We start from the raw sequence: 18,726 nt of genomic DNA, 5'->3' as shown, positions 1-18,726 counted from the left end.
CAAAAAGGGAGGGAAAAATAACCTGAAATTAAAGAATATTCTTTTTTTTCACCTCTCAACCAAACAGCTGTGGTTCCACTTAAGACCAACAGACATTCTAAATGGTTCTTTGCTCCTACTGAGCAGTTGATGTGAAGAGCTCAGTTCTCCAACTACGGGGAAGAAAACCTGAAAACATAAAGCTTGACAAAATCTTGGCCAAAGTTTGCTTATGAACAGATGCTCTTTGGCCAGCTAAGCCAAACAGTTTGGCATCCCTTTTGCTTCCACATTTCTACTTCTTCAAGGACAAAATAAGGATGGGAAATGAAGTATCATTAACTTTCACCTTGCTATTCATTGCTTCCGTAAACTAATCAATTGATGTTAATGGAGCTAGTCATTTTTATTTAGAAACAGTTCATAGAAGAGTTCAAAAATCTAACTGCCCAGGAATTAGCAATTAGATCCTTCAAGTAACTATAATTTTGTTTCCAGAACGGTACACAATTTTTTTTATAGTTTTCCCCCGTTCATCAGAATAAAACGTGTTCATTGTTGACAAGTTGGAAAATTCAAAAAATTCCAAAAAGTTTTTTAAAAATCACTTGAGATAGTCATTATAAACATATTGGTGTATTTCCTTACAGTTATTTATTTATGCCCATGCCCTTAAGATAAAACAAAAAAGGAAAAAAGAAGATTAAAGAACAGAAAAAAAAATGCTGATTTTGTGTTCTGTTTTTTTTCGCTTGACTTTATACTGACATATAATAAGCCTTTCTCTGTCATGAAATGTTCTTTAAAGACATGGGTTTTTTAATGGTTACACTGTATTCTACCAAATGTGTAGTATACTATAATTCACTTGCTTATCCCCCTAATGTTGAACCTTGAGTTGTTTCACTATATAAATCTTCTTACCTAGCAATTATTTTGTAAAATTATACAAAATGCTACTTTGAAACCAATCCCATCCAAATTAATTTATGCCAGGCCTGCTCTCCTCTATTCTTCCCTTTCCCCTCACCCCAAATCAGAAGAGAATAAAACAATGAAAGCATTTTATGGCAAAATCCTCTTTGTGTATAAAGCCATTTTGGAGGCAATCTTGGGTTTATGAAATAACTTGACTAATGGATAAAAGATACAAATGCTTACAAGCATTAAAGGTAATTTGAGGCTTTGCATCCTAATTTGTTAACCATGGAAAAAATGAGAAATAATGGCATGCTTTATTCCCCACTATCATAATACATTTTCAAAAACAAAATACTTAAGTGTAAATTGACAATTTCTAATTTTGAAAAATAACCTTGATCCCTTCAGAAGTGGAATTTCTAGTATTTATACTATACTACTTCCTAAATAGGATGCTATGCTAATGACTATGGTGAGAGGGTAAGGTAATGCATAAAACAAAGAAAATAAGTTTTAACTGGTATTTGAAAAATGAAGATTACAACACTATCTTTAACGTGCTTTTGAATTAAGTTCCCTGGCTTCATTTTTCATGTTAAAGTAATTTAAATTTATGCTTTCTTGAATTTTCAGCCTTTGCTAACAGATAAAATCATGAAAGGTGAAAAAAATTCACCTTCACAATAAAAAAAAAAATAAACATTAAAACATGGTATTAATACTTTGCCTATCAAAATGGCAATGACTTTTAAAAATTATAATACTTGGTGTTAGCAAGGATGCTGGGGTACAAAGTGACTTTCTGGAAGAAAATCTGGCAGTATATTTGCCTCTCAAAGATCCCACGAATTTACAACTACATGTAAAATGCCATCTTCACTCTAGCAGGCAGGTTACCCTGGTGCTGATATAATCCAAAGACAGTTAGTTGTTAATAACAGATACATCAGCATCAAATATTCTGGGCCAATTACCGTTACATCAAATTTAAACTCCCAACACCAATGTTTATCACAGCATTACTCACAATAGCCAAAAGGTAGAAACAGCCCACATGTCCATCAACAGATGAATGGATAAACAAAATGTGGTACATACATAAAAAACTCAAACCCATTGCTGTCGAGTCTATTTCGACTCATAGTAACCCTACAGGACAGGGTAGAACTGCCCCATAGGGTTTCTCAGGCTGTAATCTTTACGGAAGCAGATTGCCACATCCTTCTCCCAAGGTGCAGCCAGTGGGTTAGCAGCTGAGTGCTTAACCACTGCACCATCAGGGCTCCTTGGTACATATACACAATGGAGTAGTATTCAGCCATCAAGAGAAATGAAGTTTTGATACAGCTACGATATGAATGAACCTTGAAAACATTATGCTGAGTGAAATAAGTCAGATACAAAAGAACAAATATTGTATGATCCCACTTATATATGAAGTATCTAGAATAGACAAATGCACAGAGACAAAAGATTATTAGTGGTTACCTGGGACTGGAGGACAGAATGGGAATTGTTGCTGAAGGGGTACCGAATTTCTGTGTGAGGTGGTGAAAAACTTTTGGAAATAGATAGCGGTAATGGTTGCACAACACAGTGAATTAATTGATGTCACTGAATTGTATACTTAAAAATGATTAAAATGGAATTTTTTTGTTATATATTATTTTACCACAATAATTTTCTTTTTTAATTTAAACTTCTTTCCAGTTAATGATTCAAAGTTTTTACAAAGGCCATAACGGTTCCTGAATGAAAAAGCACTACGGTAGAAGAAAACCACACAAAAGTAAAAGTCACTCAGCTTAGAGGCTTAATATGTGCCAAAGAGTGTAAACGACTCTACAAGTCCATTTCTAAAGAGTTATGAATATCTTGTTTCACACATTCATTTCCTTGAAGATCGAGCAACTCAATCTTCACTATCTAAAACATGACCTGTTGCCTAGGTGATATGGCTGAACTAGATAAGAGTATTGCTTTCATCCTATTAATAACACGAACCTTCACAAATGGCTAAAAAATAAAGATGCTTGCCTACTAAAGAATTGTGGGACCTTTGTTTTTACACCAGATATCTCTATTCCTCTTGACTTCCGTCATTAAAAAACCAGTTGCCGTTCAGTCGATTCTGACTCATGGAGACCTTCTGTGTGTCACAGTAGAAATATGCTCTATAGGATTTTCAACGGCTAATTTCTCAGAAGTAGATAATCAAACCCTTCTTCTGAAGCACCGCTGAGTGAACTGGAACCTCCTAACTTTTGGTTAGCAGCCAAGCACATTAACTGTTTGCACCACCCAGGGACTCCCTCCCTGTCATTAGCCAGGCTCAAAACATCATGTAAGCTCCAATTTCAGCTTACTCCCTAATATCCATCTAGAATTACCTAGTCCTGAAAATTATATATATGAAACATCTATTGTTGGTGCTCTTCTTTCCACTCTCGCTGCCACCATCCACTTAAGCCCTCAATCCTTTGTCCTGGACTCCCACAATAGCTTCCTGCCTCCTGCCTTAACCGTTCCATTCCAGCCTATGCACCAATGCCTCCTAAAGGTATGTGACTCCTGTACTCAAAAATCTTCAATAGTAGCATTTTTAACAACACAGAAATATGCTTAAGATAGAATAAATGGGAAAAAAAAGTACGGGCTAAAGCTACATACACAGTATAGTCTCAGCTATGCTAAAAAGCATGTCTGTGTATACGTATGGGCATAAGTATAAATGTTAACACATATATTCATACCTATAGGGGAAGAAAGGGAGGGGCCAAGCAACATATCAAAATGTTAACACTATCTCTTGGTGGTAGTAAGGCTATGGTATTTTTTACTTTCTTCTTTATTTTTAAAATCAACAAATTTTTGGTAAAGTTTCTTTTAGTACAGTGTCTTCACAAACTATAATACACACATAGTTAATATTATCGTCATTAAAATACTTTTTAAAGACATTTCACACGTTCCCCATTGCCTATAAGTTTAGCTTCTCATTCTGGATTTCAAGGCTCCCCTCAACCTGGCCTCTACCTCCCTCCTAGTCTTAGTCCTTATGATGTCTATTACACATAACCTGGGCTCCTTAAAGGACCAAATTAGATCACTCACACTGTTTGTTGAGCATAGCTCTTCCTTTCCAACTCTGCTTTGCTTTTAATGTTCACTCCACCTGGATATGCTCTCTTCACAGTTCCACCCATCAAGATCCTATGTACTCTTTAAGATCTAGTTTCAATGGTCCAGAAATAGCAAATAACAGCACTCTCCTTTCCCTTGTCCATAACAGGCATCACTAATTGACCTCTTCTCCTCCGAGTCCAGACTCCTTCTCAAAATCATTCTCAGTAGAATACAAGGTTCTAGGCAATCCTTACTAACCAATCCATGTTGGCATATGAAATGAAACTTATCTGCCATTCCTGTAGCAACCTGATGTAATTGCCCTATTCCCCACTACCACCTTAGTTCTTTGTACTCATGGATCTTATCTCCTCTACCTTCTATTAAGAATCATTTGCTTAATTGTCTTATCTCTCTTTCCTACTACATTTAATCTGCACCAGGGCAGTAATCATGTCTTATTCATCTTCATATCCCCTACAGAGCCTTGCACGAAGTAGGTACTCAAACAGTTGCTGAAACATTCTTTTGCTATTATCTCATCATTCAATATGGCTAAATATTTGAAAGCTTTATTTAAAAATAAATTCTTCTTGAAGAAAAACTAATTAGTCCAAGCTTATTTCATCAATTTAGCTAACATCCCTAGCTTTAATTTAGTAAGGTATTGCCTGATATCACTTAGTAACCAACAGAGTCCAAGGGCACAAGATAAGCTGAACCCACTTTGAGGGTCTTATACCCAGCTATGGAAGCTGTTGAATAAAACTACCACATTTTTAGAATTTTTCTACTCATCTTAATCAAAAGCAAAATACTGTTTCTGACAACAGAGAAACTAAAGGACTCTCACTATCAAAAACTATAGTACGCAGCTAAAGAAAAGAATTGTTAAAAAAAAAAAAAAAGATGAAGTGAAAAAGAAAACAAAAAGCTAAGAATCAAGAAAGGCATCAACAAAGTCAGGCAAGTAGTCTGGTAAAGTCACAAGAATTTTTTACCAAAATCAGAAATCCAGGTCTAGAGGTAGCAGTTGAGGAAAAGCAGATTACAGTAAGACTCATACTGCCATCTAGAGGTTAAAGGCTAGACGATTTTTCTCCTGAATCAGTCAAGTGCAGTTAACTTTAACTGTTAAAGAAAGAGGTAGGGCTGAACAGATCTTATGAAGTAAACTAGACAAATGTCTATGATGTCAAACCATAAGGAAGAATACATAGGTGTAACAGTTGCTGTTATTGTCTCCCTTCCCTCCTTCATAGGTTAAAAAAAAAAAATCAGCAAGCCCAACTGTTCTTCAGAATTTATCTAAATGGGAAATAATTTCTAACTATAAATTGCTACTTTTTTAAGAATCACATGCCTAGAGGGTAGAGAGGTCTATTACACAACAGGCTAACTTGGAAGCAGAAGCATTTCTTTGGTATCAACACCAAAGAAAGCTGTATGCACCAAACAGTTTCCTCAATGTGGATTAATCAAGTATCAGGTTTGAATGAGGAAGTCTCAATCCTTCTCAATAAAACGTTGCTTTAAAAACTACTGTAAATGATTAAATTTAGTCAAATAACAGTCTTATTGAAACTGCTAAAATGAATATGTAGGATTAAACTATAAATTAGCAGAAGCAACGACTTGTATCAAAATAAGCTAAATTTCTTGAAGGTTCTTTAGAGGGTAATATACACAGTATGATCTTATTTACATTAATAACTGTTTAGCCAATCTTTTCTTTATACTATCATGGTAATTTCAACCCAGTCCAAATGAGTATAAATTAAATGGAGATTTTCATTTATTTCATAGTATATGATTAAGTGTATTCTTAAGAACAAATGCATCAAATTCAATACCCCTCATGATAAAAGTTCAACAAACTAGGAATAAAAGAGAAGTTCCTCAGTCAGATAAAGGGGCATCTATGGAAAACTCACAGCTAATACTTAAGGGTGAAAGATTGAATGTTTTCCCCTAAGATTAGGAATAAGACAAAGATGTCCACTCTGGCCACTTCTATTCAACACTATATTGGAGGTTCTAGCCAGGACAATTAGGCAAGAAAATGAAATAAAAGGCATCCAGATTGAAAAGGAAGAAGTAAAAGCCCCAAGGCTTTAGCCCTAGTTTCAAACAACATGATCCTCTGCTTTCTCAATTTTCATATTCTACTTAAAAATATCTGAAATATAGCCAGTAAGCAGATCCTCTGTGAGACTAACAAGTTTGTTGCCTTCAGCAAGGGGGGCGGGGATCAGAAAAAAGGTAAAAACTGCTGAGAATCAGTATTCAATAGGATTCATGATAGTTCAATGGGCCTGACAAAAAAAAGCAACATACTGTTGCACCCTACAGGACTAAAGCAGGATCACGCCCAGGTCATAACAGTAATGGAGTAGGATTCAAGTAGGAGATAAAACCAAATCATTATCAACAAGCTCCACACTATGTTTATCTTGTGCAGTTGATCATCCACTGTCATAAGAGGAGAAATTCCAAACATTACAAAACCTTCAAATGTTACTTCTAATCACTAAAACATCAACTACCCAGAGAAGAACAATTCCCAGAAGTTTCCACCTATTCAATTTAAAGTCAATAGACTTTGTTAGAAAAATTTTGTCTTTTTTTCTGAAAGCATCATGAGTCATTCAGTCAGTCAGCAAATATACACTGCATATTTACATATGCCAAGTACTCTATGGACTACAAAGACAGCTCAAAAATATGATTCTTACCTTAAAGAGTTACAATCAAAGGGAGCAAGCGGTAAGACACGTGCCAAAAAATCTCCAAGAATGATAAAAGTGTCTTATAAATGAAACAAACTGCTCTAGGAACAATCTGGGAGGCCAGGGTTCATGTTCTAGTAGCAGATATGAAAAGGAGAGACTGATGAAAGAGGTAGACTCTGGGCTGAGAAATGAAGGATAAAGAAAAGTTCCAATATTAGAATTAGGTCATGGAGGACATTCTGAGAAAAGGAATAGCATGAACAGAAATAAGAAGGTGATGAAGTGTAATGTATGTTCCAGGAAGAGCGAGTATTTCAAATGGGGACAGAGCATGGCGTTTTTGTAGAGGGCAAGTGAGTAAAAAGGCTAGAACTTAGGCTGGGGTCAGAGTGGAGGAGATTTTTAATGCCATGCTGAGGAGTTTGAATTTTACTGTATAGGTAATGAAGTACTACCAACAACTTATGAACAAAAGAATAACCTAAGTAAATGGTACTTTAGAAAAATTAATCTGGCAGTGATAAACAAGAAAGATCTGAATGGGATAGTTGAGAGGCAGTTAGAAGGTGACTGCAATAGTTCTAGTAAAAGAGGAAGGGCAGTGAACTGAGGTGGAAGTAACAGAAATAGAATCCTTTATATGATAAGGCAATTTTACAATTTTTTTTGTATTCTTATGTACTTCATGGGAATTTCATATATATTAACTACCCGAATCAAGCCAAGGGGCCTCATCACCTGACAGGCTACAAAGGTCTATAAGAAAAAGTTATTCCATTCCAAAATCTGTACCCCCGAAGGGTTATCTGAGGCACAATCACATACCAAATGAAAGGGTAGGGTTTATCCTCCAAAAGATACAATCTAGTTACTAGCAGCCCTAGAAGGTTCACATTAATTCTATGCTAACATTTAACAATTCTCTTGGGAAGTGACAAACAATCATGCTTTGAGGACAAATATTTTTTGCATTTTTTTTCTTTCCATCATCTTTATCAGTGCAGATATTTGCATGAAAACGGGATCACTGGTCCTTGGGGATTCATCAGCTCCTACTGCTTATTTTTCATCCATGTCATCCTCTCAATTAATGCAAGAAAGAGGATTGAGACATCGAAACACCAGATTAGGGTGTCAAGTAAAAGCCAACCCCTAGAGCAGATGAATAATATGCAAGGAACAAAAAAGATCTTGTTTTTATGCAAATACACGATACACAATAAAACAAACAGACACTGTATCCAGGAAGTCCAATACATATCAATGTAATTCTTTTGAATTCTAAATTTAAAAATTGTTTTCTATATGCCAGCTAAATTCACTATGGTCAAGGAAAATGACACTTGCTTGCAAAGCATTGCTACAGATGTTGAAATAGGGCCAAATTTTGACTAGAAGATAATTCTGAAAAATCTCAGCTGTGCTCACATGACTGATTTGGAAGAAACAAGCATTTCTGTTCCAGAGTTTTGGTTTGGTGCTTCAGGTGGTTGGGTTAGATGACTTCAAACCCCTACCCCCAAAACTTTTAAGTTTTTGGAAATACAAACACTGAACAGTAATAATGGCTTTAACTGTGTTGATTAAAATAATGATAATAATAAATAACACCAAATTTTTTATTCTGTGGAAACCCATTAAAATAGACTTTATTGATGCTCAGGGAACTGACTCACTATTCCAGAAACTGATAAATAAAGAGAAAGAATCATTTATCCTGCCATCTCAGTAAGAACCGTTTCCAAGGTAACCAAATAGTTGATGAGATAAAGTCCTTTACAGAAAAATTCTATCCAATAGGAAGGAATGACAGAATTAGAATATCTCCAATTTGTAACCTCTAACAAAATAATGCATCTAGGCAGTGATCATAGGTGGCTAAAATCCTGAGTGTAAGGCTGATTAAGAATTTTATAATGAATGAATCAGGCTGATAATACCTTTACCAATGAATTAATCTTAATATTACAAATCACAAAAAGAGACAAGCAGACATGTACTTTCTGATGAATGCACACACCATCTATGAAATATTTCTTGCCAAAAAAAAAAAAAAAATCAAGCCTGTATCTGAGGGAGCCTGTAGATTTAACTATCAGGAAATAAAAAGGGTTAGAGGAACATGTTAAGTACTACCACAGGGATGTAATCAATGAAATCCAGAATGTGGAAAATGGCAAGAAGGGGAACTATTACAGATTAAAAGAGACTGAAGAGACATATCAGTCAAATGCAGCAAATGAACCTTGTTTAGATCCTGATTCAAACCAACTGTATAAAGACATCTATGCATCTGCCAGTAGAATCTAAACTCTGACTGGATAGTTGATGATATTAAGCAAATTTGTTAAATTTTTTTAGTTGTAATAATGGAATTGTAGTTACATTTTACAAAAAAAAACCCAGTAAGTCCTTGTCTTTTGGAAACGCATCTGAAGTTATTTGGAAATAAGGTGATGTGGTAGCTGGGATTTGCTTTAAAATAATTATGGGAGGTTGGTATGGATGAAGGAGCCCTGGTGGTGCAGTGGTTAAAGTGCTTGGTTGCTAACCGAAAGGTTGAACCCACCAACTGCTCCGCGAAGAGAATGATGTGGCAGTCTGCTTCCATAACGATTTCAGCCTTGGAAACCCTATGGGGCAGTTCTATCCTGTCCTATGGGGTCTCTATGAGTTGGAATCAACTCGATGGCAATGGATTTGGTTTTGGGTTTTTTTTGGGTATAGGTGAAACAAGATTGGCCATATGCTGATTACTGAAGCTGGATCATGGGTACATGAGGTGATTATTCTATTCTCTCTACTTTGGTATATGTTTAAAATTTTCCAAAAAATAAGTGGAAAAAAATACTTTATTGCCTTTCTCAGTAGGAAGGCAGAAAGAGAAAAACTAAATAATCAGAGGAAACATAGCAATTTCAGCTACAAATAACTACAGATAACAGTGTTGATAAACACATTTGGTAATATAACATCTTCTTGACATAACAAGCATAAAAATGTATTTCATTAAAAAAATTGACAGGGAGATTAAGGAATGATCATTCTATGCATTTATTAACCAAACCTAGAAAGGGAAGACCCTCAATGAGATGGACTGACACAGTGGCTGCAACAATGGGCTCAAGTATAACGATTGTGAGGATGGCGCAGGACCGGGCAGTGTTCCGTTCTGTAGTACACAGGGTCGCTATGAGTCAGAACCAACTTGATACCAAACAACAACAACAGAAAGGGAATCAAGAGGTGCTATACTACACAAGCCTACAGTACATCCTTATATTTGTAAATTTAATATTCACAGATTTGCCTTTTCATTAAAAACCCTAGAGGTTCATGACATACATGGTAATTAGTAATTTTGCCAAGGTATAAACTTTAATCACAAGAAATAAGTGTCCAGTATTCAGAGAGTTTGGAGGCAGTGAGTGAACCTAGCAGACTACCTAGCAACCATATGTCACAGCAGTTTGCTGTTCTCCACTCTTTGATTGCTATTCTCCACTCCTTGATTCCTAAAGTAACTAAAAAATGTTTTCTTGGTAAAAGAAAGCCAACTACTGATGACAGTAATGAAAATAAAGGAAAAATAAAGAGGGCTAAAGAAGTGATTACAGTCAAAAATCAGAAGTTGTAGGTTAAATTGTAAAATAAAATGTTGAATTTGGCAGTCAGTAACTCAGGTCAATGATGTAAACAAGTCTCCTATGCTCCATAAATAAACAAGATAATTCACAGAACTATGTTTAGGATTGTTCCAATCAGGGCAAAACTTGCATTTTTAAAGAAAATTATAAACTACAGTAGTACTCTCAAAACTAGGGATTTATGAAGGTCTCAGGATGTACACCTCAAGAACAAGGTTCTAATCACTGTATTTGTTGAATAAGTTATCTCTCCTTTCAATTACAAAGTGAGAATTTTGTACAATTCCTTTTCCAGTTTTCTAATGAACACAGTGTGGAAAAACACGCAATTTATAAAGAAATAATTTTAATCTAAAAGAGAGGACAGCAGACAGGCATAAATTAGAACTTTTAAAGCATTACCCATGGTAGCAGTTAAGTTCTTGGTCTGCCCTATATCTTTTCCTTTGGGGAACTAATCCTTTTCCAGTCCATGAGATTTGGGTGAGACTGACCCTTCCACTCTGCATTTGCACCCAGGAGTGAACCCAGGACCCAGGCCTGGTCCATCAGGGTGCTCTATGAAACCTGGCTAGAGGACGGTTCAAGGATGGGTATGTGAGGGAAGATGGAACAGTGTTTTCCCCAGATCCTTTCTTCTGGAAATCTTGTGAAAAAAAAGACTCTTTCTTCTTCTGGGTTCACGAGATTTAAAGACACATAAATTGGAACTCCTTTTGGCCACCTTACCCAGTTGCTAGGAAAAAGCTAGACTAATGCATGAATGAAGCAGAGCTTTGAGATGCAAAACAAAAGCAAAAGCAAGAGCACATCCCAATGACGTCATTAAGAATCATGGATCTAGATATCCTCGAAGCTATTTCTACCCTGGACTTGTGAGTTATATGAACTAATTAAGTCCCTCTTTCGCTTAAGCTATTTTGAGATGATGTTCTCTTAAAAGTGGAAAAGTTCCAATATGCTTTTACTGTGCAGAGAAAGAGAATTTGTTATCTAGTAAGTCCAGTAATTATCCTAGCACATTCTATTATTAAAAGGCACATTTTAGATTACATCAACTTCTTATCTTCAGAACATCTCTTTTCCCTAATAAAAATACTTTCTGAATTATAACTAGAACTCATCATGGAAAATACAATCAGTAACCCTGAATAAATATGATTTGGGTACTCACACTCATCCAGACCCAGCTGATAGGCCAGGTTCTGTAGGCCTCGTACCTTCTCCATCAAATTAGCCGTGGTGAGACTGCCCAGTTCTGAAACAGAATCATTTATTTCAATACCATTTCTTCCCACTGTTCTCTAGTAACAATTCATTTGGGTTCTCTCATAACAATTCATTTGGGTTCTCTAGTAACAATTCATTTGGGTTGGGAATCCTTGTTATAAAAGTTTTCAAGCTATTTTGCTTAATTCCTGTCAAGTAAGTAGATAATGGATCCATATCTTTCTTGTCCTGATCTTCCCCTCCAAAACAAATCAGTGAATTTTTCCATTATTACAAAATGCCTCAGATGACTTTACCCACTTGAGAAAAGAGTTAGCATAAATACAATAGCATATCAAGTGCTTTATTCTAAGGATACTAACTTATTCATTTTCATCACACTTTTTTTGACTATCATACAAAATGAATACACCATTAAAATATGAAACCCTCTGATTGGACAGAGCACTGAGAAAGCCTTGCAAACATCTCTTTCTCTATCTTGCAAAACGGACACTGTCTCCACTACCATTTACAAGTCTTATTATTACAACTGGCAATAAAACATCAAGACATATTTCCCTAAGTTCAGAAAATATAAATCCAAGCTTTCCCTTCATATAAATTCCTATAAATTTTTTTTTTAATTTAACCAGTTAAAACGACAGTTTTTTTTTTAAATCTTACTTTCCAGATTTCATTTAAGTAGCACCCAATTCTTTTTAGGTTTAAGATACAGGTTAATTTAGATGTAACATACTGCTGTGATCCCTTACTTAAAATTTAAAGTTTCTTTTAAATACATATTGATGGGATGTTATATAAATATCTGTTTGGAACATTAGAACAATGAACCTGAGACGTCCTTGAGACTTAATTTTTCCACAGCTGAATGAGGAGATTTAAGCTTCTACATTTAAGCATTTCATGCAGAATGATGAATTACTTCTGAAATCAAATAAAGGTGTTTTTTTCCTCCCACTTATCATGTCACAATCATTATATCTGGCACAAGTAGACTTTCTTGATCTGTTCAACTTCTTAAATAGCTCAAGAATCCAAGTTTTTACCTTAATTTCAGACTATTACTTTACAACCATCGTGCATCTTATCACCAGAACAATGACCAAAAAATAAAGAAGAGCAAATATCAAAGAAAATTAATGTTTTTTAATTTAAATTTCTACTTTGTGATTGAGTTCCAAATCATTTATCAAACAACTATATTCATACTTATAGTATTCTTTATGGAAGAAGCTGGTAGGCTAGAAAGAAATAAAAGATAGGTCTTAGCCCACTAAAGGGTTGTCATTTAATAGCACTAATAAAAATATATGGCAGTAAATCCTAAATAAGGCACTTGTGTTATAGAAAGAGAATTAGACCTAACATAAAAGACTAGAGTTTAAATTTTAACTCTTTCTTACAAACGTTGGTTAATCTCACCTTTGAACCTTAGATATTATCATACCTAACTCAAAGGACCTTTATGGGAATTAAATGAGAAAATTTATGTGAAAGCTTTTTGTTAACTATAAAGCTTTATACAAAAAGTTAATATTAAAGGAATTTAGCAACAGAAGAAATCACAATGACTGAGTCTTGAATTGGCAGGATTTGTACATATGGAAAAAGAAGAGAAGGCATTCTAGGCATGAAAAACTGTGAATAAGGATGGTTAAGTGAGCAGTTTCGCTGAAGCCGAGAATACTTGTAAGGAAATAATGAGACAAAAACTGGAATAGTAATGATTTGTGGAGAGGCATAAATGTCAGTTTAAAAGTTAGAGGGCATCACAATCACTTACCTTTCAACATGTCAATATCATCACGTTCTATTTCAGCCATCCATTTGGGTGGAGAGCTAGTAATTGGCTGTCAGAAAATAAGAACATATCCATTCAGATAGATACTAAGTGTGAAGAGACCCGACTCTTCCTTATAAGAAAAGTAGCCTGCCACACAGCCTTCAGGTTTGAAAACACTGGCAAATTATAATTTATAATTTCAAAAATCTGAACTTCTCCAGGTTCAGATGCCGCCCAGAAATACTCATCTTACAAAATACTACTGCTCGTCTAGAAACAAAAGTTTATTAGCAGTTACCAAGGGCTGAGGGAAGAGGGAATGAGGACTTTTTGCCTAAGGAGTACTGAGTTTCTGTTTAGGGTGATGAAAAACTTTTAGATATGGACAGTGTGACAATAGCACAACCTGATGAATGTAATTAATGTCCTTCAATTGTACATTTAAAAATGGTCAAAATGGCAAACTTTATGTTATATATATTTTACCACAAAAAAAAAATACTGCCCATCTTTAAAGTTTGTCTTGGAGACGTGATCTTGGAAGAATTGGGTGTAACTACTGTTACCGTTTCATGCATAACAGGTTAGTATACCAATGAAAGAAATTACTTGCAGTTAAGCTCTTAAAAAAGCCCCCAGTTTAACCGTTTCAAACAATAATTAGTAAGTAACCTTCTCTAGCAGAGGAGAAGATTCAAAGAATCAACAACGAGAAAATCCTCAATTTAAATGAGAGAAGTCTAGAATGGTCATTATTTGAAATTTTATAATTTTATTGTAGAAGTTTTAGAAAACTTAGGATTTTAAGTTAACTTCTCATTTCTAAAAATGAACTGATGAAATATGAGAAAGAGCCCTTTCTTAGAATAGCTTTAGGTCAGCAGTTTTCAATTGTGCTTACACATCAGAATCACCTAAGCAACTAAAAAAATACAAATAGCCTAGTGTGCTGCCAACTGCACTATTAAAGGGGCAAGGTGGGCAACCCCGCCCCACCTTATTGATAACTGTGTGGTAAGAATCAACATGAATCCAATTGCCATTTGGAAGGGCACCCAGGCTTCACCTTCCCACATCTCCATTCCTCGTCACCAGCCACTTTTGTGGCACTTCCTCTCTCACCCTAACCACACAGAGTTAGGTCAGAATTCATCTCTGGCCAACCTGTGCCATGTCAAAACATCCCTGGACACCTGGGGCCACGTCATTGGGTACCAGGACTCAGGAATCTGCACAACTCCCTGCACTTCAGACCAGCTAGTTTCCTTCTCTCTTCCTCTAGCACCCTGGGGCTAGGTCACAAGCTAGGACTCTGTCCTTCTTTGACTGCCCATGCAGCCTTTCTCTGTCACCCAGCTAGGCAAAGCTGAGTCTTCACGGATCGACTGCCTGCACAGCCCTCCTCTGGCTGCTAGCCACCCAAAGCTGTTTCCTCACAAGTTAGGACTCCGTCCTTACAATTGCCTGTGCAGCCCTCCTTGAATTAGCCACCCCAAACTAAGAGTCTCACAGCCCCTTGTGGGTTCATTAATTCTCTAAAATGGCTCACAAAATTCATGAAGACTACTACCTATATTTACAGTTACCCATTTATCATAACCAGAAAGGATACAAGTGAAGAGACACATCAGGGAAGGTCTGGGAGAGTTCATGGCATGGGGCCTCCATTGTCCCCCTGGATGTGCCACACCCTCTCCCATGCATGGATGTTCTTACCAATCTAGAAAGCCTCCCAAAAAGGAAGCACCAAGGTCCAGGGTCCCATAGTCATTGAGGACCAATGATTATGTGTGACTCAATAAATATGCATGATTGACTGTTTCATGCCCACTCCCTCTCTGAGGTCTGTTGCCAGGGTGAGGTTGAGGGCTCCCAGTTCATTTGCACAGGTTTAAGCTGTTTAGGCTGTTTTAGAAAACAAAAGGCACCTTAATTGATAGAGAATTCCAAGGGCTATTTTCAGAAACCAGAGACAAAAGGCCAAACCAAGTTCTTTGTCCCATACACCTGGTCATATGCCAGATGTACTAATTTAAAACATCAGGGGCAGGAGGAAGGTCCAGTGGCGAGAACAGAGCAAGGAATGCCACATACGTATTTTTTAAAAACGCCACAGCTGCACACTGATTATTCCGCTGTGCAGGTAGGGATAGGGTTAGGAAGAATTACTTCAGCTTTGAGTCCTTTTTCAATTTCTTTTTAAATTAAAATTTACTCAGTACAGACTATGTGACAAGCAAGACACTTTATATGCATTGTCACTTAATTTCCAAATCAACCCTATGAAGTATTATTATCTCCACTTTACAAATGAAAAAAACTAAAGTACAAGGAGGTCGTTTAAGTTATTTGCCTCAAGTCACCCAGCTAGTGGAGCCAAGATTCAAAACCTAGGTAGTCAAATTTAGAGACTACTACTCTACTGCCTCCCTTGTTGTTGTTAGTTGCCATTGAGTCAGCGCCAACTCATAGCAACCTTATGTATAACAGAATGAAATGTTGCCCAGTCCTGTGCCATCCCCACAATCGTTGGTATCTTTGAGCTCACTGTTGTAGCTATTGTGTCAATCCATCTCACTGAGGGCTCTAAGGCAAACTCACCATTTTTACCCTAGTAGGGAAGCAGAGTATACCAGAGTATCTGAACTTGGGTCTTGGAATGGCCCTGAACCCCTAGGAACAAGACTCAAAATATGTATGTGCATGTTTCTGTGGAAAAGGTCTAGATATTTAATAGATTTTGAGAATACACCATACTCTAAAAGATTTTTTAAAAAAAACTTATTTATATTTAAAGAGCCCTGGTGGTGCAGTGGTTAAGCACTCGGCTGCTAACCAAAAGGTTGGCAGTTCGAACCCACCAGCCGCTCCACAGGAGAAAGATGTGGCAGTCTGCTTCCATAAAGATTAACAGCCTTGGAAGCTATACGGGGCGGTTATACTCTGTCCTATAGGGTCACTATGAGTCAGAATTGACTAGACAGCAAAAAGTATTTATATTTAAAACTTAAAATACTTAGTTGTAACCAAATATAATTAACTAAACTGAAAACTAAGTTGAAATGAGAATGTAAGAAAATTAAATCAGGTATTGTGAACTGAATCAACTACACAGAAGTTGATCTAATAATAATGGCTACCATGTATTGTTTATTATGACCTATGCAACATGTAGAGTCCTGGTGGCATAGTGGTTAAGAGTGCAGCTGCTAACCAAAATGTTGGCAGTTTGAATCCATCAGCCGCTCTTTGGAAACTCTATGTGGCAGTTCTACTCTGTCCTATAGGGTCGCTGTGAGTCGGAATCGACTCGACAACGGGTTTGGATTTTTTTGTTTTTAAGAATCCGATGACGTAGTTTCAGATAAGAAAATTAAGGCTCGAAAATCTTAGGAAACTTGTTCAGGTCACAGACAGTTAAGTGCAAGTACTCCTCGAATTACAAATGAGTTCTGTTCCTAAGTCTGTCTTTAAGTCCAGTTTGTACGGAAGTTGGAACAGTCAAGTACAGTTCGTATCTAATGTCAGTTAGTCAAGTGTTTGTCTTAGTACACAGTACAAGTATTTTATACCTTTCTATGTATTAAAAATATATATATATATACCAAAACATCTTTAACATAATAATACAGTAATAATAATAATGTTTTGAAGCACTTCGCAAAGTAGCACCTGTTTATTATTACGAACCGTTGTATGTACCTTGAATTTTTAATATAATAGGCTTTACGTGAGTTGGTTCAGAACTACGGGTTGTACTTAAGTTGGATGTTCATAACCCAGGGACTGCCTGTAGCAGTCAGGACTCTGATTCCAAAGCCCCATGCCTTCCTGCACTCCTCGTGTTTCAGCCTTATTGAAGGATGAAGGAGCACAAGCTTGTTATCATACAATGCTAGCTCTTGAAAAAAAAAGAAAGGCTACATAGTCAACCTCCCTCTGAGCAAATACTTGCATGGGATCTAAAAGTCACAGGCCCAGAAGGGGCTTACTGTTTAACTCAGCACCTTTAACTCCAAACAGCAAGTAGAGAATGCTATTAGTATAGAGATCGATACTACAAATTCCCAACAGCATGGTTTAATAGACAGCATGAGCTTTGGAATCAGAAAGATCTGGGTTCTAATCCTGACTCTATCACTTACCATGTCTTTGGCAAGTAACTTAACTTCCAAGTTTCTCTGCCAGTTAGTGCTTTTACCATCGGGCTCAAATGCTTCTAAGTATGGTGTTAAGAGTGTCGTTATTGTTATTGTTAGGTGCCATCGAGTCGGTTTGACTCATAGTGATCCTATGTACTACAGAACGAAAACACTGGCCAGTTCTCTGCCATGCTCACAATCGTTGTTATGCTTGAGCCCATTGTTGCAGCCACTGTGCCAATCCATCTCGTTGAGGATCTTCCTCTTCTTCACTGGCCCTCTACTTAACCAAGCATGATGTCCTTCTCCAGGGACTGATCCCTCCTGACATGTCCGAAGTATATAAGACGTAGTCTCATCATCCTTCCTTCTAAGGAGCATTCTTGTTGTACTTCTTCCAAGACAGATTTGTTTGTTCTTTTGGCAGTCCATGATACATTCAAAATTCTTTGCCAACACAATTCAAAGGCGTCAATTCTTCTTCAGTCTTCTTTCCTTATTCATCGTCCAGCTTTTGCATGCATACGATGTGACTGAAAATACCATGGCTTGGGTCAGGTGCACCTTAGCCTTCAAGGTGACATCTTTGCTTCTAAACACTTTAAAGAGATCTTTTGTAGCAGATTTGCCCAATGCAATGTATCTTTTGATTTCTCAACTGCTGCTTCCATGGGTGTTGATTGTGGATCCAAGTAAAATGAAATTCTTGACAACTTCAATCTTTTCTCCGTTTATCGTGATGTTGCTTATTGGTCCAGTTGTGAGGATTTTTCTTTTCTTTTTGTTGAGGTATAATCCAAAGGCTGTGGTCTTTGATCTTCATCAGCAAGTGCTTCAAGTCCTCTTCACTTTCAGCAAGCAAGGTTGTGTCATCTGCATATCACAGGTTGTTAATGAGTCTTCTTCCAAACCTGATGCACCATTCTTCTTCATATAGTCCAGCTGCTTGGATTATTTGCTCAATGTACAGATTGAATAGGTATAGTGAAAGGATACAACCCTGACACACACCTTTCCTGACTTTAAGCCACGCAGTATCCCCTTGTTCTGTCTGAACAACTGCCTCTTGATCTGTGTACAGGTTCCTCATGAGCACAATTAAGTGTTCTGGAATTCCCATTCTTCTCAATGTTATCCATAATTTGTTATGATCCACACAGTCG

At 36.6% G+C, this 18,726-nt stretch overlaps 1 protein-coding gene across 2 annotated transcripts in view; it reads right to left on the bottom strand.

The window, feature by feature from the left end:
* Positions 1-18,726, bottom strand: part of LIN52 (lin-52 DREAM MuvB core complex component) — a 140,669-nt gene that overhangs the window by 109,234 nt on the left and 12,709 nt on the right. For both annotated transcript variants that reach the window (XM_004371034.2, XM_023726385.1), the window contains exons 4-5: positions 13,422-13,488; positions 11,580-11,663 (exon numbers count right to left, since the gene is read on the bottom strand). In XM_004371034.2, coding sequence (XP_004371091.1) covers positions 11,580-11,663; positions 13,422-13,488 — 151 coding nt within the window. The remainder of the gene's footprint in view (positions 1-11,579; positions 11,664-13,421; positions 13,489-18,726) is intronic.

Source organism: Trichechus manatus, unplaced genomic scaffold, assembly GCF_000243295.1.
Source record: "Trichechus manatus latirostris isolate Lorelei unplaced genomic scaffold, TriManLat1.0 scaffold00010, whole genome shotgun sequence".
In the NCBI taxonomy this organism is placed as follows: Eukaryota; Metazoa; Chordata; class Mammalia; order Sirenia; family Trichechidae; genus Trichechus; species Trichechus manatus.
The sequence above is the reverse complement of the archived record's forward strand: the minus strand, read 5'-3'. Positions and strand labels throughout refer to the sequence as shown.